We start from the raw sequence: 24,179 nt of genomic DNA, 5'->3' as shown, positions 1-24,179 counted from the left end.
TTTTCTATCTATTGTGGGTATAATAATTGTGACTCAGATATGGATTTTTCAAACGCTTTTGATAAATGCTTATATTGCCTTGAGGCTCAAATTATTCCCTCTGTGCGGTTTTGTTATTATTATTATCGGTTATTTGTAGAGCGCCAACAGATTCCGCAGCGCATGTGTAAATAAGATGTTAATTTCTAAAAATAAAGATACCCTCTTAGAGCCATCTGTCTCTTAGGATAATGTTGTCTGTGACATGCCTCAGCTTTCCCTTCAAACTTCTCAAGTTTTAGAAGTTTCACAAACAGTGCCCTGCGGTTCCTCTCAACTTGTTCCCGGGGGAGTATATTTACATATCTGAGGTTTCTGCAGCCTTATCAGCCTTACCTATTGCGTATTTAATACTATGGTGTCTGACTCCGCCAAGGCTGGGTTAGTCAGCCTGTCTCAGTTATCTGAGGCGGATCATTCCTCAGTGGCTTCTGAGGGCGAGATCTGATTCTGAAACGGCTGTTGCTAGTACAGCTGATTCAGAGGAGGTTAATTTTATATTTAAGCTTGAACTCCTCAGTTTACTCTTGACAGAAGTCCTAGCTACTTTGGATGACTCAGACTATGTTGCTGAGACTCCTAAGAGGTCTAATAAACTTAACAGAGTTTTTGATGTCAAGCCTTCATCTGTGGAGGTATTCCCTATTCCAGATCGCATGTCTGACATTATAGCTCAGAAATGGAAAAGCCTGGAATTCCTTTTCCCCCTTCCCCTGTTTTTAAAAAAGATGTTCCCTGTTGATGACTGTGTGTGCAACCTGTGGCGCACCGTGCCTAAGGTAGAGGGTGCTATATCCACTCTAGCCAAAAGAACCACTATTTCCCTTGAGAATAGTTTCTCTTTTAAGGACCCTATGGATAAGAAACTGAAAGCTTATTTAAGAGAGATGTTTCTTCATCAGGGTATACAATGGCAACCAGTTGCCAGTATTGCAACGTGCTGGTGCAGCCTCTTATTGTTGCAGCCTCTTATTGGCACGACTCCTTGTCCGAGGATACTACTATAGAGAAGATCCAGAATAGGATCAAGGCTCTAAAGCTGGCTAATACTTTTATCTGTGATGCCAGCATGCAAGTTTTTAGACTGGGTGCCAACATTTCTAGCTTTGAGGTTCTAGCTCGCAGAGCTCTGTGGCTAAAATCTTGGTTCAGACGCCATCTTTTCATTTAACAAGATCTCATACAGACTCGCTGTTGTCTATTCTACGCTCCCATGGGTGGAAAGTAAATCTAGAGAAGAGTTCCCTGGTGCCAGACTCCAGGGTATGCTTTTTGGGAACAGTCTTAGACTCTGTCCATGAAGATTTTTCTGATGGACGTCAGAAAATCCAAAATTCGTGCTTCTCTTCTTTCACTTCATTCCTCTATTCGTCCATCAGTGGCTCAGTGTATGGAGGTAATTGGTCTAATGGTTGCTTCCATGGACATTATTCCTTTTGTTCGTTTCCATCTGAGACCTATACAGTTATGCATGTTTAGACAATCGAACAGGGACCACTCAGACCTTTCTCAGAGGATAGTTTTGGACTCTATGACAAGAGACTCTAAATCCTGATGGATCTCCCAGGACCATCTGTCTCAGGTCACATGCTTCCTGAGACCATCTTGGGAGATTGTGACCACAGATGCCAGCCTGACAGGCTGGGGAGCAGTTTGGGGTTCGTCAAAGGCTTGGAGTCTTCTCTCCCAATAAATATCCTAGAGTTGAGAGCAATCTTCAATGCTCTAACATCTTGGCTTCAACTGTGTTTGGTCCGGTTTATCAGGTTCCAGTTCATAACCTCGGTGGTGTATATCAACCACCAGGGAGGAACTTGGAGTTCCTTAGCTATGAAGGAGGTGACTCACATTCTCCAGTTGGCGGAGTCTCACGATTGTCACCTCTTTGCCATCCACATCCGAATGGTGGACAACTGGGAAGCGGATTATCTGAGCATGCTTACCTTTCATCCCGGAGAGTGGGCTCTTCATCCAGATGTATTTACAATGATAACCCGCAGGTTGGGGGTTCCGGAGTTGGATCTGATGGCGTCCCGGCTAAACGCCAAGCTTTCAAGGTACGAGTCAAGATCCGCAAGCAACTCAGACACTCTGGCGGTTCCTTGGGACCTCAGTCTCGTGTACCTGTTTCCTCCGTTTGCCCTCCTTCCTTGAGTAATTGCTTGTATCAAACAGGAGAGGGCGTCTGTGATCCTAATAGCCCCTGCCTGGCCTCGCAGGATCTGGTTTGCAGATCTGGTGAAGATGTCATCTCTTCCCCTTGGAGGTTGCCTTTGAGGAAGGTCCTTCTACTTCAGGGTCCATTCCTCTACCCAAATCTAGAGTCTCTGAAGCTGACTGTTTGGAGATTGAATGCTTAGTCTTGTCTAGGCTTGGTTTTTCTGAGAAGGTTGATACCATGCTTCAGGCTTGTAAACCAGTTACTCGCAAGATTTACAATAAAGTGGGGCGTAAATCCCTTTATTGGTGCAAATCAAAGGGTTTCTCTTGGAGTCGGGTGAGGGTTTCCCCGCATTTTCTTTTCTTCAGGATGGCCTGGAGAAAGGTTTGTCAGTGAGTACTCTGAAGGGTCAGATCGCTGCACGGTCTGTTCTTGTGCATAAACCTCTAGCAGATGTTCAATCTTTTGTTCAGGCCTTGGTCAGAATCAGGCCTGTGTTTAAACCTGTTGCTCCTCCTTTGAGCCTTAACCTTGTTCTTAAAGTTTTGCTACAGGCTCTGTTTGAGCCTATGCATTCGGTTGATATTAAGTTGTTATCTTGGAAAGTTTTGATTCTAATTGCTATTTCTTCTGTTCGCAGAGTTTCCAAGCTTTCGGCCCTGCAGTGTGATTCCCCTTACCTTCGTACTAAATTGGGATTTCTTCCCAAGGTAGTGTCGTTTCGCAACATCAATCAGGAAATTGTTGTTCCTTCGTTTTGTCCTAATATTCCTCCTCAGAAGGAACGCTTGTTGCATGACCTGGATGTTGTGTGTGTGCTCTAAAATTTTATCTACAAGCAACTAAAGATTTTTGGCAATCTACTGCCCTATTTGTTGTTTTCTCTGGTAAGCATAGGGGTCAGAAGGCCACTTCTTCTATTCTTTTTCTCTCTGGTTGAAAGTGTTGTCCAGCTGTCTCATAAGCTAACCAGATAACAGCCTCCTGAAAGAATTACGGCTCATTCCACTAGGGATGTCTCCTCTTCCTGGGCCTTCAAAAATGAAGCTTTTGTAGAACAAATCTGCAAGGTGGCCACATGGTCCTCGTTGCATACCTTTTCCAAATTCTACAAATGTGATACTTTTGCCTCGGTTGAGGCTTCTTTTTGGGGGAAACTTCTTCAAGCAGTGGTGCCTTCTGTTTAGGTCTGCCTGTCTTGTTCTCCCGCCCTTCTGTTCTGTGTCCTCTAGCTTGGGTATTGGTTCCCACTAGTAATTGGACTAGATTTGTGTACTCTTCATGCCATTGGAAAGAAAACGAAATTTATGCTTACATGATAAATTCTTTTCTTTCCCAGCATGGAGAGTCCACAACCCGCCCTTAATTTGATTTAAAACTGCTTTTTTGTATAAACCTCAGGCACCTCTATACTCTTGTCTCATCTTCTCTTTCCATATTCCTTCAGCTGAATGACCTGCGGGCTTATGGGAAGTAGGCGTGATACTTAACAGCTCTGGTGGGGTGTTCTTTGCCTCCTCCTGGTGGCCAGGAGTTGAATACCCACTAGTAATTAGAATGGATTCGTGGACTCTCCATGTCAGGAAAGAAAATAATTTATCAGGTAAGCATAAATTTTGTTTTTTCTTCCCTGTGCTATTTGGAGGTGATGATACATCTCTACATTTTAGAGCTTAATATTATAACAATTATATTATTATATAGAAAATTTGTTCAGACATAAGTGGAGCCTATCATTAATCCTAAACTCTTATATTTTCAATATTTAAACAATATAATTATAAAAAAATGCACCAACATATAATTCTAAGGCTAAACTTTGCATTGAATATATCATGTCTAACCTGTATTTACGGTTCAACATCCCTTGAGGCATCTCTGGAACCGATTTGCAAAGCAACAATTTGGTAGTCTTTGCATTCTCCAAATTATATAATTTTTTTATATATTAACCTCTGCTGAGGTGTTTTTTTTTTTTTTTTTTTTTTTTTTTTTATTAGCAGGAAAGTACTGTGGTCCATCGTGCCCAGTCAATAAGTCTATCTACCTGTATTAGTCCAAGCTTATTTCTGGTGTTTTTGTGAAGTCACTGATAGGGTGTAGCAAGCTCGCATGTGATGATCTTGTAGATTCTCTCCATACTTTTATGCAACTGGCAGCAGAACTTGTTTCTTCTTAAATGGAAAGAGTCCACAGCTGCATTTATTACTTTCGGGAAATAAGAACCTGGCCACCAGGAGGAGGCAAAGACAATCCAGCCAAAGGCTTAAATACTCCTCCCATTCCCCTCATCCCCCAGTCATTCTTTGCCTTTTGTCCCAGGAGGATGGCAGAGAAGTGTCAGAATTTACAATTTTTGTGTCTTGTCTCTCAAGAAGGGTAGTACTCTTCGGCATGGGACAGGAGTTTTAAGTAGTCCTGTCAGTTTCTCAGTAAGGGCTTGGATGAAAGTTAGAGTCCGGAGATGCAGGGAGAGTCTTTCTGCGAAACCATCCTGACTCATATTAACAGCTCCTCAAGCAATCGGCGTTGTCTAACTTCGCTCCGCTGCCTGCTTTCTTCTCTCAAGTCTATGGCAGAGGCAATGCCACTATTCGTCACACTTGAAGGGCCGTGTTCCTGTTCCACGGCGTAGATTCAGGTAAGATCGTTTCATTTTTCTTTATCAATGTAATGTGAATCTTTTCCCGAGAGGCTACCACTCCTTTGCAGGTCTAACTATATGACATAAGGGTCTCAGTGAGTCTCTGTTAGTATCTTGGAATCGAGGGTTAATATCTGAGGGGGGTATTGAACAGGGGGGTTTATAATCATGTTTATTTGATTCAACCTACTTATGTGTGATGTTTATGGGCTCGTGGTTGGAACTTTGAGGCCTTTGGAAGTGACGCGGCCTTTTGGTTGGGCGTGCTTTTTTTAACTGTGCGGTTCACCTTGTGTTGGGCGTGGTTACACTCCGTTCCCCATTTCTGCATTCCTGACCATGTGCCAAAGGAGATATTCTAGTCCGCAGGGGTCTGGTCATAGGAGGTGGTGAGTGACCGAGCCATTGTGGGTGTCAGGTGCATTGTAGGATTCTGATACAGAGACTGTGCTGATTTCAGATTCAGTTACAGAGGATTCTGATACAGAGGCTATTTTCATTTCAGATTCTGTGTCCGGTGATGACTCCGGATTGGCCTCGTTGACACATGTCGACCAGTTTTGTTCCGTATGCCATATGAGAGTGCCTGGTTCCTCGGGCTCGGGAAATTCATGGGACTACTGAGCCATCTGTCTCTGGGGGGGCTTCGTCTTCCAAGAGGTGAGTTCCCTACCAATTTATACTTCTACACATGCGGGTAACCCAGTTTTTGGTTCCTCCTTGCGGGGTGGCGTGTTCCCCCTCCGGAGGTTGCAGCACGTTTTCGCTTCCAGTTAATGTTGGCGATGGTCCGTCTGCAGGGTCCAGACGTTCATTTAAGATTGTGCTCTTGCCCTATTGTCCTAGGTCTTCGGCCTTGGGGTGGGCCTTTACAGTTCCGGGTTCAGGTGTAGCTGTTTCGGAGTGTTGTGCCTTTCGTTACATAATTGCACGCCTTAGCGTGTTGCTTAGACACCTCTTTCAGTTATTGTGTGACCCTATCGTTAACAGATATGAGGACTTTCAGTCTGATAATGCGAATGGTGCACCTCATTAGATATGTGGGGTTATCTCCTGTTTGTCATTTGTTTGAGATCTTTCCAGTTTTTTGTAAGATATAGGGCTCTGTTTGGCTGGTCCTGCGGGCATGCCTGTGTCTTTTGGGCGTTAACCTTCTGGTTGCCTTATATTTTATTTTGATTCGATGGGATGTCTATTTGTTTGCTTCCTTCAGGAACCATCTGGGATCGATACTCTGTTACTAATTCGGAAGTTGTTTGGACATGTTAGTCCTATGTTTAATAATGTCTGTTTTCCTTTTTTCCCCTATGTGTGAGAATTTATGCAGCTTGCCGGTTAAGACCCTGAGTACAGGCTGGTCCTGTCGGGTTTGTTTGGTTTTGTGGCTGTTCAGACACGTGGCGCTGTTTTTGCTGGATTGGTAGTAGCGCCGAGTGCTCAAGTTATCGTTTTTTTATGTTCAACTAAGCATTCGAGAGGACCTGTGGGTTCATGAGGCGGGAAAGGATTGTTGCAGTCCTTATAGCCTTCAGTCATGGATGACCAGGCAGGGGAGTGTTCCGCTGCGTCACTCTATCTGACATCTGATTTCATTAGAACCTAGAGTTCCTCCTCCACGTAAGGAAGGGCTGGCTGGCATAGTGCCCCGTTGCCACTGGTTGAGTGGTTTGGCCTTCAGTTTTTAGTCCCCTGGATGGTCCTATGGGGCTTGATCCAACAGCTTGTATGGATAGCTGTCCAGCTTGCCAAAGGTTTTGTATTTTGAAACCTACTGCAGCTTTTGGCACCTTTAAAAGGGGTGCGTGTCAGCTGTTTCTAGTGTATCTAGATATGGCTCTTACTCTAGGCCGCGTAAGTTCTGTCTGAGTTATGAGACCTTGGGTCTTCTTCCATTGTCCTGGGTGGGTTAGATCTCCTTTTGGGGATCTATGTTCCAGGTGTTGGTTGATCCCCGTGGGGATTTGTTTAGCTCGGTTTTTCCCGGAGCTGGGAAGGTTTATCACCTTTCATCTCCCCTGTATCCTCTGCTTGTGTGGAGGTTGATGCAGAGACTAGCCCTGCTAGTAGGGTTTTGGGAACATCAAGGTATCCCTTCTGTTGTCCTGTGGCCTTGTGAAGTCTCTTCATTTGACTTCTAGCCTTGCTCCTTGGAGAGTTGGATTTTATCTAGGGGTGGTTCCTTCATTTAGTTGAAGCTTTCGAGTTCTCTGCGCTGTCTGGATTTTCTGGACATGCTCCATTCCTTTTGTCTGGCTTTTTGGCCAGTCGGGGTGTTTAGTTCCAGGTTATAGTTGCCTGAGCTATTAGGTACCCGGACATGTTTATCTTCCTGAGTCTTCATCTTTCGGGGGCTTTGCTTCTCTCCCAGTTTTGGGTTATTTGGATCTCAGCGCTGGTCGGGATGTTCCACGGTGGTGGGAACTGGGGCTATGTCCTTGCTCCGTCTATCGGAGTATTTATTACTCCTTGCCACAGAGTAACCCATGTCATCTGGGGTTAGCTGGGTGGCTTGCGCCTCAAGAATGGTGGGTTCTTAGGGTTGCATTCCCCTGTTAGTTTGCCAGGCTACCCGTGGATTCTCTGCTCTGCAGGTGAACGGGTTTGCTGTGCCTCTGTTGGGCGATCTACTTGTGTGGGGGTCCTTTCTAGGACATTAGCGGGTTATTTTTTTTTTCCTCGTTTAGCCAGTGGCTTCAGGCCTTGAGGACGGTTATTGCCCTTCTTGCCTCTTCCCTTTTTTCTTTAGGCGATATTCGCTTCTTCGGGAGACTGAGTCCTTACTAGGGGCTTCTCCTAGTCGGAAAGTGGAAGGTGGACTGGGTTCCACCTGGAATCTTGCTGGATCCATGTCAGACTGTGGGGCCTTGTTTTGATAGATCCTTGGGTCTATGGCCTTGTCTTTTTCCAGAGTTGGGTTGTACTTGTGCTCTGAGGGGATGGCTCTGCCATCTTTAAGCTCGTTCCTGTACCAGTTTCGGGGTCTTTGTTCCGTTGTATTGGTGGCCCAGCTGTGTCTGCAGGTCAGGATGTCTGAGCGGTCGGGTCACAGTATCCTTTGGGATGTGTGAGCTTGCTGAGTCTATTCTGATAGCTCAGTCTGCTAGAAGATGGGTTTTTCCTTTCTCCTTGCTCCTTTGACAGGAGACGGTTTCCTCTTCCTTCGAGTTGTAAGGGTAATTTCTCCTCGGGGGGCCTCAATGGAGGCTTTGTGTTCCCCTTTTTAGTGACCTGTGAGTAGGTCTGGCGGCTTAGGTTGTCGGGGGCTGTTTTGTGCGGTCTGTTTCTTGATGACTGCTTCTTCCTTGCAGCTAGCTGGGCAGCTTGCTCAGCGTAGTAATGCACTGTGGCTACTCTGCACTGTAGCAAACCGAGGGCTGCAAGTTCAATCCCCTGCGAGCGAGATTTACTCGGCCTTCTTCCTTTCGAGGTTGATAAGATGAGCAGCGCCTTGAGTCCCTTAAGGGGGATTAGCCGTGCTTTACAAGAACATCCATGTTTTAGCTCCCTCTGTGTTCTTACACTTGGGGTTTTCGCCTGGGTCTATTACACGCTCTTTCATGGTCAAATACTTAGGTATTCTATGGGCATGCGCTGGGAGGACTTTGCCTCTTTAGTTGCATTCCATGCTTGCAGGATGTTGGAGAGATATCTTGTCGGTCTCCGTGCCTGGTATTATCCCGGGTTTCACCTGGTATAGGCGTGGCCTTCTTCCCTGTTTGGGTTCATTTGGGTCTCTGATTAATGGGCCTCTTGGAGGTGCTGTTTTTTGCATTGAGGGACTTTTCGGTTTCTTCGGTCCTCCTTTGTCTTGTTCCCTTTGGGTTATCGGCTGGTTTACCCTTCATTTGTGAGGGGTGAGTGGTGGGGGACCGTCTGTTGGGCGACGGTGTCTTTTGGTGGACTGTTGGCTCAGTCGAGTCCGTTTTTGCAATCTCTAATTTGGCTCTGGACTGGCTGTGAGTCAGTGTCACTGGGGCTTTTCCTTTGAATTTTTTTTTTTTTTTGTCTCTCGGCTTCGGACAAAGCAGGATTTTTTTTATTGGGTAGAGGTTCAGGCCTTGTCCCCTCAGTATGGGCTGCCTATTGAAACCTCCCATCTTGGCATTCAGTGTCCTCTATAGCTTGGGTATTGTTTTCCCAAAAGTAATGAATGCAGCTGTGGACTTTCCATTTAAGAAGAAAAACATAAATTATGCTTATCTGATGATTTCCTTTTCTTCTGATGAAGAGAGTCCACAGCTCCCCACCCGTCATTTTATGTGGGACGTCCTTATTATTCTTCTGGCGCCTTTCACCCTGATATTTCTTCTACTCTTCCTTGTTCCTCAGCAGAATGACTGGGGGATGAGGGCATTGGGAGGAGTATTTTAAGCCTTTGGCTGGGTTGTCTTTGCCTCCTCCTGGTGGCCAGGTTCTTATTTCCCCAAAAGTAATGAATGCAGCTGTGGACTCTTTCCATCAGAAGAAAAGGAAATTATCAGGTAAGCATAATTTATGTTTTTGTTCTTAATTTGCCCCATTTCTTTTCTGTGTTTCTAGCTTTTCTTTTTTCTGTTTTTCTTTTGTCCATATGTTTAACTGAGTAGGGTAGGGGAGTGCTAGGAATATAGGTGTTTCGCCACCTCCTGGTGGCCAGGGAAAGTATGTCACCCAATGTATGGTTTTCATGTCAATTAATCAAGCATACTTTTTTGTTCTTTAAAGGGACATTAAACACTAAAGTAGGGATCAACAAACCCAGGAGCCAGGAAACAACTCTCAACGACTATCTGTCTGGCTCCTAAATTTTAAGCCGATTTGTCAACCCCCGCACTAAATGCATTTTATAAGCAAAGTATTGAGGTTATTCCTCCCCACCCTCCCTCTTGTTATGGGTGCCACTGTCGAAATCTTTCACTACACTCCAGCGCTGACCTGCTTGCACGTGCAGTAACTGCTTTAGATAACTGCAGTGTAACCTAGGTTCCATAATGGCAGCACCGATGGTAAGTGAGGCGCAAGAAATGTTTTTAGTGTTTAATGCCCCTTTTTAAAAGAGTGCACTTTTTTTTAAAGACAAATGTATAATATTTGAGTGGACATCTAAAACATTTGTTTTTATTGACGGTTTCTAGAAAAAATGTTAAGCCTATAGTGCTGTGTATACAGTTTGTGCTACACATTTGTAACTGCCCTAGCATCAACTATATAGTTCACAAAACCTTTGATCTTAAAGGGGCATTAAAAAGCATTATATATTTTATAAGCATGGCGTTGAGGTTATTCTCTACCTCCGTCCAGCCATGGGTGCCACCATGTTGCTAGCTTTCACTCCATTCCAGTGCGTTGTGTTACTCTCTTTCAGATACCTGCAGTGAAACCTAGGTTCCAAAATGGCAGCATTGATAATTGAGTGAGGTGCATGAAATACATTTAAAGGGATTATCTAGTCAAAATTAAACTTTCATGATTCAGATAGAGCATGCAATCTTAAAGGGACAGTCTAGGCCAAAATAAACTCTCATGATTCAGATAGAGCATGTAATTTTAAACAATTTTCCAATTTATCACCAATGTTGCTTTGTTCTCTTGGTATTCTTAGTTGAAAGCTTAACCTAGGAGGTTCATATGCTAATTTTAGACCTTGAAGCCCACCTCTTTCATATTGCATTTTAACAGTTTTTCACCACTAGAGGGTGTTAGTTCACGTATTTCATATAGATAACACTGTGCTCGTGCACGAGAATTTATCTGGGAGCAGGCACTGATTGGCTAGACTGCAAGTCTGTCAAAAGAACTGAAAAAGGGGCAGTTTGCAGAGGCTTAGAGTGTATTAATATAACTGCGTTGGTTATGCAAAACTGGGAAATGGGTAATAAAGGGATTATCTATCTTTTAAAACTATAAAAATTCTGGTGTAGACTGTCCCTTTAAGTAACTTTATAATTTACTCCTATTCATTTTTCTTCCTTCTTTGGTATCTTTATTTCAAAGCACAAGAATGTAAGCTTAAGAGCAACCCATTTTTGTTTTAGCACCTGGGTAGTGCTTGCTGATTGGTGTCTAAATGTAGCCACTAATCAGCAAGCGCTACCCAGGTGCTGAAAAAAAATGGGCTGGCTCCTAAGCTTACATTCCTGCTTTTCAAATAAAGATACCACGAGAAGGAAGAAAAATAAATAGGAGTAAACTAGAAAGCTACTTAAAATTGCATGCTCTATCCGAATCATGAAAGTTTAATTTTAACTAGACTATCCCTTTGATGTCCTTCTTCTTTTTTTTCTTTTCTCTTGTTAAGTGTAGTCAGTCCACGGGTCATCCATTACTTATGGAAAATATCTCTTCCTAACAGGAAGCTGCAAGAGGATCACCCAAGCAGAGCTGCTATATAGCTCCTCCCCTCACATGTCATATTCAGTCATTCTCTTGCAGCCTAACTAAAGATAGGTCGCTGTGAGAGGTCTGTGGTGTTTTTTAACTTAGTTTATTTCTTCAATCAAAAGTTTGTTATTTTAAATGGCACCGGAGTGTGCTGTTTATTCTCAGGCAGCATTAGAAGAAGAATCTGCCTGCGTTTTCTATGATCTTAGCAGACGTAACTAAGATCCACTGGCTGTTCTCATCTGAGGAGTGAGGTAACTTCAGAGAAGGGGAATAGCATGCAGGGCCCCCCTGCAAATGAGGTATGTGCAGTAAATTATTTTTCTGAGGAATGGAATTGACTGAGAAAATACTGCTGATACCAATGTAACATAAGTTCAGCCTTAAATGCAGTGATAGTGACTGGTATTAGGCTGATGAGTGTGTGTACACTGAATGTATTTTTCTAAGGAATGGAATTGACTCTGAAAATACTGTTAATACTGAAATAATGTATGAGCCTTAACTGCAGTAAAAGCGACTGGTAGCAGGCTTATTAATAACACTTCATAACTTTTCAAATGTATGTTTAAAACGTTTACTGGCATGTTAATCGTTTTTTGTGAGGTACTTGGTGATAAAACTTATTGGGGCATGATTTTTACCACATGGCCATCTTTGTTTTCTGCATAGAAACAGTTTTATCTGAACCTCCCCACTGTTGTAATATGAGTGGGAGGGGCCTATTTTAGCGCTTTTTTGCGCATTAAAAATTCAGTCACAATCTGTCTACTTCATCCTCCATGATCCAGATCGTCTCTAGAGAGCTCAGGGGTCTTCAAAATTCATTTTGAGGGAGGTAATCAGTCACAGCAGACCTGTGACAGTGTGTTTTGACTGTGATAAAAACGTTAATTATTAAATTGTTATCCGTTTTTGGGTATTAAGGGGTTAATCATCCATTTGCTGGTGGGTGCAATCCTTTGCTAACTTAATACATTTACTGTGAAAAATTGGTTGCTATAACTATTTTGGTTCATTGTTATTTCAACTGTGACAGCTTTTTGTGCTTCTTAAAGGCACAGTAGCGTTTTTTATATTGCTTGTAAATTTATTTAGAAAAGTATTTCCAAGCTTGCTAGTCTCATTGCTAGTCTGTTTAAACATGTCTGACACAGATGAATCTCTTTGTTCACTATGTTTAAAGGCCAATGTGGAGCCCAATAGAAATTTGTGTACTAATTGCATTGATGCTACTTTAAATAAAAGTCAGTCTTTACATGTAAAGAAATTATCACCAGACAACGAGGGGGAAGTTATGCCGACTAACTCTCCTCACGTGTCAGTACCTTCGCCTCCCGCTCAGGAGGTGCGTGATTTTGTGGCGCCAAGTACATCAGGGAGGCCCTTACAAATCACTTTGCAATACATGGCTACTGTTATGACAGAAGTATTATCTAAATTGCCAGAATTAAGAGGCAAGCGCGATAGCTCTGGGTTAAGGACAGAGCGCGCGGATGAGGTGAGAGCCATGTCAGATACTGCGTCACAGTTTGCAGAACGTGAAGACGGAGAGCTTCATTCTGTGGGTGACGGATCTGATCCAGGGAGACTGGATTCAGAGATTTCTAATTTTAAATTTAAGCTTGAGAACCTCCGCATATTGCTAGGGGAGGTATTAGCGGCTCTGAATGATTGTAACACGGTTGCAATTCCAGAAAAATTATGTAAGTTGGATAGATACTATGCGGTACCGGTGTGTACTGACGTGTTTCCTATACCTAAAAGGCTTACAGAGATTATTAGCAAGGAGTGGGATAGACCTGGTGTGCCTTTTTCCCCTCCTCCCATATTTAGGAAAATGTTCCTATAGACGCCACCACACGAGACTTATGGCAGACGGTCCCTAAGGTGGAGGGAGCAGTTTCTACTTTAGCTAAGCGTACCACTATCCCGGTGGAGGATAGTTGTGCCTTTTCAGATCCAATGGATAAGAAATTAGAGGGTTACCTTAAGAAAATGTTTGTTCAACAAGGTTTTATCTTGCAGCCCCTTGCATGCATTGCGCCTGTCACTGCTGCGGCGGCATTCTGGTTTGAGTCTCTGGAAGAGGCCATTCGCACAGCTCCATTGGATGAAATTATGAACAAGCTTAAAGCACTTAAGCTAGCTAATGCATTTGTTTCTGATGCCGTTGTACATTTAACCAAACTTACGGCTAAGAACTCCGGATTCGCCATCCAAGCGCGCAGAGCGCTATGGCTTAAATCCTGGTCAGCTGACGTGACTTCTAAATCTAAATTGCTTAATATTCCTTTCAAAGGGCAGACCTTATTCGGGCCCGGCTTGAAAGAAATTATAGCTGACATTACGGGAGGTAAGGGCCATGCTCTACCTCACGACAGGGCCAAATCAAAGGCCAAACAGTCTAATTTTTGTGCCTTTCGTAACTTCAAGGCAGGAGCAGCATCAACTTCCTCCACTCCAAAACAGGAAGGAGCTGTTGCTCGTTACAGGCAGGGCTGGAAAGTTAACCAGTCCTGGAACAAGGGCAAGCAGGCCAAGAAACCTGCTGCTGCCCCCAAGACAGCATGAAGAGAGGGCCCCCTATCCGGAAACGGATCTAGTGGGGGGCAGACTTTCTCTCTTCGCCCAGGCTTGGGCAAGAGATGTCCAGGATCCCTGGGCGTTGGAGATCATATCTCAGGGATATCTCCTGGACTTCAAATCTTCTCCTCCACGAGGGAGATTTCATCTTTCAAGGTTATCAGCAAACCAAATAAAGAAAGAGGCGTTTCTACGCTGTGTACAAGACCTCTTACTAATGGGGGTGATCCACCCAGTTCCGCGGACGGAACACGGGCAGGGATTCTATTCAAATCTATTTGTGGTTCCCAAGAAAGAGGGAACCTTCAGACCAATCTTGGACTTAAAAATCCTAAACAAATTTCTAAGAGTTCCATCATTCAAAATGGAAACTATTCGAACCATTCTTCCCATGATCCAAGAGGGTCAGTACATGACCACAGTGGACTTAAAGGATGCCTACCTTCACATACCGATTCACAAGGATCATTATCGGTACCTAAGATTTGCTTTCCTAGACAGGCATTACCAGTTTGTAGCTATTCCCTTCGGATTAGCTACGGCTCCAAGAATCTTTACAAAAGTTCTGGGCTCACTTCTGGCGGTACTAAGACCGCGAGGCATAGCGGTGACTCCGTACCTAGACGACATTCTGATACAAGCGTCAAGTTTTCAAACTGCCAAGTCTCATACAGAGATAGTTCTGGCATTTCTGAGGTCGCATGGGTGGAAGGTGAACGTGGAAAAGAGTTCTCTATTACCACTTACAAGAGTTCCCTTTCTAGGGACTCTTATAGATTCTGTAGAGATGAAAATTTACCTGACAGAGGCCAGGTTATTAAAACTTCTAAATGCTTGGCGTGTCCTTCATTCCATTCCACACCCGTCAGTAGCTCAGTGCATGGAAGTAATCGGCTTAATGGTAGCGGCAATGGACATAGTACCATTTGCGCGCCTGCATCTCAGACCGCTGCAATTGTGCATGCTAAGTCAGTGGAACTGGGATTACTCAGATTTGTCCCCCCTACTAAATCTGGATCAAGAGACCAGAGATTCTCTTCTATGGTGGCTTTCTCGGCCACATCTGTCCAAGGGAATGACCTTTCGCAGGCCAGATTGGACGATTGTAACAACAGACGCCAGCCTTCTAGGCTGGGGCGCAGTCTGGAACTCCCTGAAAGCTCAGGGATTAAATATTCTGGAATTAAGAGCAATTTTCAATGCTCTCCTAGCTTGGCCTCAGTTAGCAACTCTGAGGTTCATCAGATTTCAGTCGGACAACATCACGACTGTGGCTTACATCAACCATCAAGGGGGAACCAGAAGTTCCCTAGCGATGTTGGAAGTCTCAAAAATAATTCGCTGGGCAGAGTCTCACTCTTGCCACCTGTCAGCGATTTACATCCCAGGCGTGGAGAACTGGGAGGCGGATTTTCTAAGTCGCCAGACTTTTCATCCGGGGGAGTGGGAACTTCATCCGGAGGTCTTTGCTCAACTGATTCATCGTTGGGGCAAACCAGATCTGGATCTCATGGCGTCTCGCCAGAACGCCAAGCTTCCTTGTTACGGATCCAGGTCCAGGGACCCGGGAGCGGTGCTGATAGATGCTCTGACAGCCCCTTGGGTCTTCAACATGGCTTATGTGTTTCCACCATTCCCTGATGCTTCCTCGTTTGATTGCCAAGATCAAACAGGAGAGAGCTTCGGTGATTCTGATAGCGCCTGCGTGGCCACGCAGGACCTGGTATGCAGACCTAGTGGACATGTCGTCCTGTCCACCGTGGTCTCTGCCTCTGAGACAGGACCTTCTAATTCAGGGTCCTTTCAACCATCCAAATCTAATTTCTCTGAGGCTGACTGCATGGAGATTGAACGCTTGATTCTATCAAAGCGTGGCTTCTCGGAGTCGGTTATTGATACCTTAATACAGGCTAGGAAGCCTGTTACCAGAAAAATTTACCATAAGATATGGCGTAAATATTTATATTGGTGCGAATCCAAGTGTTACTCATGGAGTAAGGTTAGGATTCCTAGGATATTGTCCTTTCTACAAGAGGGTTTAGAAAAGGGCTTATCTACTAGTTCGTTAAAGGGACAGATTTCTGCTCTGTCTATTCTTCTACACAAACGTCTGGCTGAAGTTCCAGACGTTCAGGCTTTTTGTCAGGCTTTAACTAGGATTAAGCCTGTGTTTAAGACTGTTGCTCCGCCGTGGAGCTTAAACTTAGTTCTTAATGTTCTTCAAGGCGTACCATTTGAACCCCTTCATTCCATTGATATCAAGCTGTTATCCTGGAAGGTTTTGTTTTTGATGGCTATTTCCTCGGCTCGAAGAGTCTCTGAGTTATCTGCCTTACATTGTGATTCTCCTTATCTGATTTTTCATTCAGACAAGGTAGTTCTGCGTACTAAACCTGGGTTCTTACCTAAGGTAGTTTCTAACAGGAATATCAATCAAGAGATTGTTGTTCCATCACTGTCTCCTAACCCTTCTTCAAAGAAGGAACGACTTTTGCATAATCTGGACGTAGTCCGTGCCCTGAAGTTCTATTTGCAGGCAACTAAAGATTTTCGTCAAACTTCTTCCCTGTTTGTCGTTTACTCTGGACAGAGAAGAGGTCAAAAGGCTTTGGCTACCTCTCTCTCTTTTTGGCTTCGTAGCATAATACGTTTAGCCTATGAGACTGCTGGACAGCAGCCTCCTGAAAGGATTACAGCTCATTCTACTAGAGCTGTGGCTTCCACCTGGGCCTTTAAAAATGAGGCCTTTGTTGAACAGATTTGCAAGGCTGCGACTTGGTCTTCACTTCACACCTTTTCAAAATTTTACAAATGTGACACTTTTGCTTCTTCGGAGGCTATTTTAGGGAGAAAGGTACTTCAGGCAGTGGTTCCTTCTGTTTAATGTTCCTGCCTTGTCCCTCCCTTCATCCGTGTACTTTAGCTTTGGTATTGGTATTCCATAAGTAATGGATGACCCGTGGACTGACTACACTTAACAAGAGAAAACATAATTTATGCTTACCTGATAAATTTATTTCTCTTGTAGTGTAGTCAGTCCACGGCCCGCCCTGTCTTTAAGGCAGATCTAAATTTTAATTAAACTCCAGTCACCACTGCACCCTATGGTTTCTCCTTTCTCGTCTGCTTTGGTCGAATGACTGAATATGACATGTGAGGGGAGGAGCTATATAGCAGCTCTGCTTGGGTGATCCTCTTGCAGCTTCCTGTTAGGAAGAGATATATTCCATAAGTAATGGATGACCCGTGGACTGACTACACTACAAGAGAAATAAATTTATCAGGTAAGCATAAATTATGTTTTGTTTTTTTTTGCAAAGCAGTTTTCTCTTGTAAAGGTGTATCCAGTCCACGGGTTCATCCATTACTTGTGGGATATTCTCCTTCCCAACAGGAAGCTGCAAGAGGACACCCACAGCAGAGCTGTCTATATAGCTCCTCCCCTAACTGCCACCCCCAGTCATTCGACCGAAGACAAGCAAGAAAAAAGGAGAAACTATAGGGTGCAGTGGTGACTGTAGTTTAAAAATAAAAAACACATGCCTTAAAATGACAGGGCGGGCCGAAAAATGTTCTCTTGCAGCTCTCGACAAGAAAGGAAGTATCAATAGATATGTGGTGACTTAGTGTAGTTTTTACCTTCAATCAAGAGTTTGTTATTTTTAAACGGTACCGGTGTTGTACTGTTTTACTCTCAGGCAGAAATTGGAAGAAGAATTCTGCCTGGAGGTTTGATGATCTTAGCGGTTTGTAACTAAGGTCCATTGCTGTTCTCACACATAACTGAAGAGTATGGAAAGAAAACTTCAGTTGGGGGGACGGTCTGCAGATTACCTGCTTTGAGGTATGTTCAGTATATTTTTTTCTAGAGAGATTAGGTCTAGAAAATGCTGACAGTGCCTGGTATATTTGAGGTAAGCCTGATACAGTTTTTTAACAACAACTGGGATCATGCTTGCAAAAAAGGGTAATATTCATGTTAATACTCATATTACTTAGTGTAAAAACATTTGCCTGGTTTATAGAAAAATGTCTTTATTTGTGGCCTAGTTTTCCACATGGCTAGTTAGATTACTCCTAGGAGTACTTTTTTAAGGCCCTCTGACATTGAGTGCATGGTGGGAGGGGCCTATTTTCGCGCTCTAAATGCGCAGTTGATTTTCAGACTGAGACATCCAGCTTCCCTAAAGGAGTCCTCTGGCATCTAGGACCACTATAATAGAGGGTTTTGTTCCTGCAAAAATCGTGTTTAAGGGCAGGTAGGAGCCACAGCAGAGCTGTGGCAGTGTGTGTGACGGTTTGTTAACGGTTTTAGCGGTTTTCTAATCCGTATTTGGGCCTAAGGGGTTAATCATCCATTTTCAAGTGGGTGCAATGCTGCTTTAGTCCCTTATACACACTGTAAAAAGTTCGTAGAGTTTACTTTTTATCACTGTTTTGCAGTTTATGTGGTAGTTTTTTTCTCTTAAAGGCACAGTACCATTTTTATATAATTGCTTTTTCACATTTATTAAAGTGTTTTCCAAGCTTGCTGGTCTCATTACTAGTCTGTTTAAACATGTCTGACATAGAGGAATCTCCTTGTTCATTATGTTTAGAAGCCATTGTGGAACCCCCTCTTAGAATGTGTACCAAATGCACTGACCTTTCTATAAGTTATAAAGACCATATTATGGCTTTTAAAGATTTATCACCAGAGGTTTCTCAGACTGACAAAAGGGAGGTTATGCCATCTAGCTCTCCCCACGTGTCAGAACCTATAACTCCCGCTCAAGGGACGCCAAGTACATCTAGCGCGTCCAATGCGTTTACCTTACAAGACATGGCGGCAGTTATGAATCATACCCTCACAGAGGTATTGTCCAAACTGCCAGGGTTACAAGGAAAGCGAGACAGCTCTGGGGCTAGAACAAATACAGAGCTCTCTGACGCTTTAGTAGCTATGTCTGATATACACTCACAATGTGCAGAAGTCGAAGCAGGAGAGCTTCTATCTGTGGGTGACATTTCTGATTCAGGGAAGGCGTTACTTCAGTCTGACTGTGAAATGACAGCGTTTAAATTTAAGCTTGATCACCTCCGCTTGTTGCTCAGGGAGGTTTTAGCGACTCTGGATGACTGTGACACCATTGTAGTCCCAGAGAAATTGTGTAAAAGGGACAAATACTTTGCAGTGCCTGTTTACACTGACGTTTTTCCAATCCCTAAGAGGTTTTCAGAAATTATTACTAAGGAATGGGATAGACCAGGTGTTCCGTTCTCTCCCCCTCCTGTTTTTTTTAAAAAAAGTTTCCTATAGATGCCGCAACACGGGACTCGTGGCAGATGGTCCCTAAGGTGGAGGGAGCAGTCTCTACTCTAGCTAAGCGTACAACTATCCCTGTCGAGGACAGTTGTGCTTTCCTAGATCCAATGGATAAAAAAATTAGGTTTCCTTAAGAAAATCTTTATACAACAAGATTTTATTCTCCAGCCTCTTGCATGCATTGCCCCAGTCAATGCTGCAGTGGCTTTCTGGTTCGAGTCTCTTGAGGAGGCTCTACAGGTAGAAACCCCGTTGGATGATATATGCTTGACAGGCTTAAAGCTCTTAAGTTAGCCAATTAATTTATTTCTGACGCCGTTTTTCATTTAACCAAGCTAACGGCTAAGAATTCAGGTTTTGCCATTCAGGCGCGTAAATCCTGGTCAGCTGATGTCACTTCAAAGTCTAAACTTCTCTACATCTCCTTCAAAGGGCAGACCCTATTCGTGCCTGGACTGAAGGAGATCATTTCTGATATTACTGGAGGAAAAGGCCACGCCCTTCCCCAGGATAGGTCCAACAAGTTAAGGACCAAACAGACTAATTTTCGTTCCTTTCGAAACTTCAAGAGTGGCGCAGCTTTATCTTCCTCTACTACAAAACAAGAGGGAAATTTTGCCCAGTCCAAGGCAGTCTGGAGACCTAACCAGGCTTGGAACAAGGGGAAGCAGGCCAAAAAAACCTGCTGCTGCCTCTAAGACAGCATGAAGGAGTAGCCCCCGATCCGGGACCAGATCTAGTGGGGGGCAGACTTTCTCTCTTCGCCCAGGCTTGGGCAAGAGACGTCCAGGATCCCTGGAGATTGTTTCCCAGGGATATCTTCTGGATTTCAAAGCTTCATCTCCAAAGGGGAGATTTCATCTCTCACAATTATTTGCAAACCAGATAAAGAGAGAGGCATTCTTACGTTGCGTTCAAGACCTACTGGTTATGGGAGTGATCCACCCAGTTCCAAAGGAGGAACAGGGGCAGGGCTTCTATTCAAATCTGTTTATAGTTCCCAAAAAAGAGGGAACTTTCAGACCAATCTTGGATCTCAAGATCCTAAACAAATTTCTCAGGGTCCCATCCTTCAAGATGGAGACTCTTCAATCCATCCTACCTATGATCCAGGAGGGTCAATATATGACTACCGTGGATTTAAAGGATGCTTATCTACACATTCCGATACACAGAGATCATCATCAGTTTCTCAGGTTCGCCTTCCTAGACAGGCATTACCAGTTTGTGGCTCTTCCCTTCGGGTTAGCCACGGCACCAAGAATCTTTACGAAGGTTCTAGGGTCCCTTCTGGCGGTTCTAAGGCCACGGGGCATAGCAATGGCCCCTTACCTAGACGACATTCTGATACAGGCATTGACTTTTCAAATCGGCAGGTCCCATACGGACATTGTTCTGGCATTCCTGAGGTCTCACGGGTGGAAGGTGAACGAAGGAAAGAGTTCTCTCTCCCCTCTCACAAGAGTTTCCTTCCTAGGAACTCTGATAGATTCAGTAGAAATGAAAGTTTTTCTGACAGAGGTCAGGTTGTCAAAGCTTCTAACTTCCTGCCGTGCTCTTTATTCCACTTCTCGTCCGTCAGTGGCTCAGTGTATGGAAGCAATCGGCTTAATGGTAGCGGCAATGGACATAGTTCCGTTTGCCCGCCTACATCTCAGACCACTGCAACTTTGCATGCTCAATCAGTGGAATGGGGATTACACAGATTTGTCCCCTCTACTAAATCTGGATCAAGAGACAAGGGATTCTCTTCTCTGGTGGCTATCTTGGGTCCATCTGTCCAGAGTAATGAGTTTCCGCAGGCCAGAATGGACTATAGTAACGACAGATACCAGCCTTCTGGGCTGGGGTGCAGTCTGGAACTCCCTGAAGGCTCAGGGTTCGTGGACTCAGGAGGAGACACTCCTTCCGATAAACATTCTGGAACTAAGAGCGATATTCAATGCTCTTCAGGCTTGGCCTCAGCTAGCTGCGGTCAATTTCATCAGATTTCAGTCGGACAATATCACAACTGTAGCCTATATCAACCATCAGGGGGGAACAAGGAGCCCCCTGGCAATGTTGGAGGTTTCAAAGATAATTCTATGGGCAGAGGTTCACTCTTGCCATCTCTCAGCTATCCATATCCCAGGTGTAGAGAACTGGGAGGTGGATTTTCTAAGTCGGCAGATTTTTCATCCGGGGGAGTGGGAGCTCCATCCGGAGGTATTTGCCCAGTTGATTCAACTATGGGGCAAAACAGAACTGGATCTCATGTCGTCTCGTCAGAACGCCAAGCTTCCTAGTTACAGGTCCAGGTCCAGGGATCCCAAGGCAGCGCTGATAGATGCTCTAGCAGCGCCCTGGTCCTTCAGCCTGGCTTATGTGTTTCCACTGTTTCCTCTGCTCCCTCGTCTGATTGCCAAGATCAAGCAGGAGAGAGCTTTGGTGATCTTGATAGCTCCTGCGTGGCCACGCAGGACTTGGTATGCAGATCTGGTGGACATGTCATCCTTTCCACCATGTACTCTGCCGCTAAGGCAGGACCTTCTACTTCAAGGTCCCTTCAAACATCCAAATCTAATTTCTCTGCGTCTGACTGCTTGGACATTGAACGATTGATTCTATCAAAGCGTGGTTTTTCATAGTCGGACATTGATACCTTTATTCAGGCTCGTAAGCCTGTCACCAGGAAAATCTATCATAAGATATGGTGTAAATATCTTCATTGGTGTGAATCCAAGGGTTACTCATGGAGTAAAGTCAGGATTCCTATGATATTATCCTTTCTCCAAGAGGGATTGGAGAAGGGATTGTCAGCTAGTTCCTTAAAGGGACAGATTTCTGCTCTGTCTATTCTTTTGTACAAAAGTCTGGCTGAGGTTCCAGACGTTCAGGTGTTTTGTCAGGCTTTGGTTAGAATCAAGCCTGTGTTTAAACCTGTTGCTCCGCCATGGAGTTTAAATTTAGTTCTTAAAGTTCTTCAAGGGGTTCCGTTTGAACCTTTGCATTCCATAGATATTAAACTTTTATCTTGGAAAGTTCTGTTTTTAGTAGCTATCTCCTCGGCTCAAAGAGTTTTGGAGTTATCTGCTTTACAGTGTGATTCCCCTTATCTAATTTTCCATGCAGATAAGGTAGTTTTATGTACCATACCTGGGTTTCTTCCTAAAGTGGTATCTAATAAGAATATCAATCTGGAGATTGTTGTTCCTTCATTATGTCCTAATCCTTCCTCTAAGAAGGAACGTCTATTACACAATCTTGATGTAGTTCGTGCTTTAAAGTTTTATTTACAAGCTACGAAGGATTTCGTTTGCTTTGTTTGTTGTCTACTCTGGACAGAGGAGAGGCCAAAAGTCTTCGGCAACTTCTCTTTCTTTTTGGCTGAGAAGCTTAATCCGCTTAGCTTATGAGACTGCTGGCCAGCAGCCTCCTGAAAGAATTACAGCTCATTCCACTAGAGCGGTGGCTTCCACATGGGCTTTTAAAAATGAGGCCTCTGTTGAACAGATTTGTAAGGCGGCGACTTGGTCTTCGCTTCATACCTTTTCTAAATTCTACAAATTTGATACTTTTTCTTCCTCTGAGGCTATTTTTGGGAGAAAGGTCTTACAGGCAGTGGTGCCTTCCGTTTAAGTGCCTGCCTTGTCCCTCCCTTCATCCGTGTCCTAAAGCTTTGGTATTGGTATCCCACAAGTAATGGATGAACCCGTGGACTGGATACACCACAAGAGAAATAAATTTATCAGGTAAGCATAAATTTTGTTTTTTATTTCTTTAGAATCTCCCTTTAACTTTTTACTGTTTAAGGATTTTTGTATGATGGCCTTTACTACATACTCTCTCTTTTCTTTAGTGATGTCTGAGCGACAAGAAAGTGCCCTGATAGAGCTGATGGTGTGTACAATTCGACAAGCTGCGGAAGCACACCCTCCTGTTGGTAGAGGAACTGGTAAAAGGGTTAGTTTTAGACATTTTGTTTTACATTTTTGGTAATTCTTATTTATAGTTCTCAAAAAATGTTGACAAATTCCCACATTGATGCATTCAAGAATGTAGGTGTTGAGGGTGGGAATTTCTTCATTTGTTTAAACAAGGCTTGATGCAAGATTGAATTTCACACCTTATATCACTACACATTTATGTTTATTAATGTGTGGTTTTTTTTTGTTTTTTTTTTATGGTTTGTCTTTCAATAGTTAACCATTGTTTCAGCAGCAAAACAGTTTTAGTATTACTAGTAGTCTGCACCAGGATATATTGCACCATACAAGATGTCCTTTTTCACACTGCTTTTATACTCTGCCTTCAGTCTTGTGCTTTGAATTTTCTATAACTTTATGCATGATGTTTATATTTGTTTTGGCATCTTCTTTTAACCTAATACTTCTCTCATTCCTATATTGTGTTATGAATGTTTTTCATACTGAATAAGACGCATTTTCTCTTAAGTGTGTTCAGTCCACAGATCATCCATTACTTATGGAATATATTCTCTCCCTAACAGGAAATTGCAAGAGGATCACCCAGCAGAGCTGCTACATAGCTCCTCCCCTCACATGTCATATCCAGTCATTCTCTTGCAACTTAACAGGAAGTTGTGAGAGGGCTGTGGTGTTTTTTATACTTAGTTTATTCTTCAATCAAAAGTTTGTTATTTTAAAATGACACCGGAGTGTGTTGTTTATTCTCAGGCAGTATTTGGAAGAAGAATCTGCCTGCGTTTTTCTATGATCTTAGCGGCAGTAACTAAGATCCACTAGCTGTTCTCGCATATTCTGAGGAGTGAGGTATCTTTCAGAAGGGAATGGCGTGCGGGAAACCCTGCAAACAAGGTATGTGCAGTAGATTATTTTTCTAAGGAATGGAATTGACTAAGAAAATACTGCTGATACCGATGTAATGTAAGTAAGAGCCTTTAATACGGTGAGAGCGACTGTTAGCAGGCTGTTTTAAATATATACAGTAAAGTAATTTTCTAAGTAATGGAATTTGACTGAGAAAATGCTATTAATACTGAAGTAATGTTATAAGCCTTTAATGCAGTAGGATGACTGTCAGGCTTATCTATAGAGATACATGTTCCTTAAGAAAGGGATGTT

At 43.6% G+C, this 24,179-nt stretch overlaps 1 protein-coding gene across 1 annotated transcript in view; it reads left to right on the top strand.

Annotated features, from left to right (window-relative positions):
- The window catches only part of STAG1 (stromal antigen 1), a 788,714-nt gene that overhangs the window by 172,090 nt on the left and 592,445 nt on the right, over window positions 1-24,179 (top strand). The window contains exon 11 of the mRNA XM_053709754.1: window positions 22,934-23,037. Within this exon, the coding sequence (XP_053565729.1) occupies window positions 22,934-23,037 (104 nt within the window). The remainder of the gene's footprint in view (window positions 1-22,933; window positions 23,038-24,179) is intronic.

Source organism: Bombina bombina, chromosome 4 (genome assembly GCF_027579735.1).
Source record: "Bombina bombina isolate aBomBom1 chromosome 4, aBomBom1.pri, whole genome shotgun sequence".
Classification (NCBI taxonomy): Eukaryota; Metazoa; Chordata; class Amphibia; order Anura; family Bombinatoridae; genus Bombina; species Bombina bombina.
The sequence above is the reverse complement of the archived record's forward strand: the minus strand, read 5'-3'. Positions and strand labels throughout refer to the sequence as shown.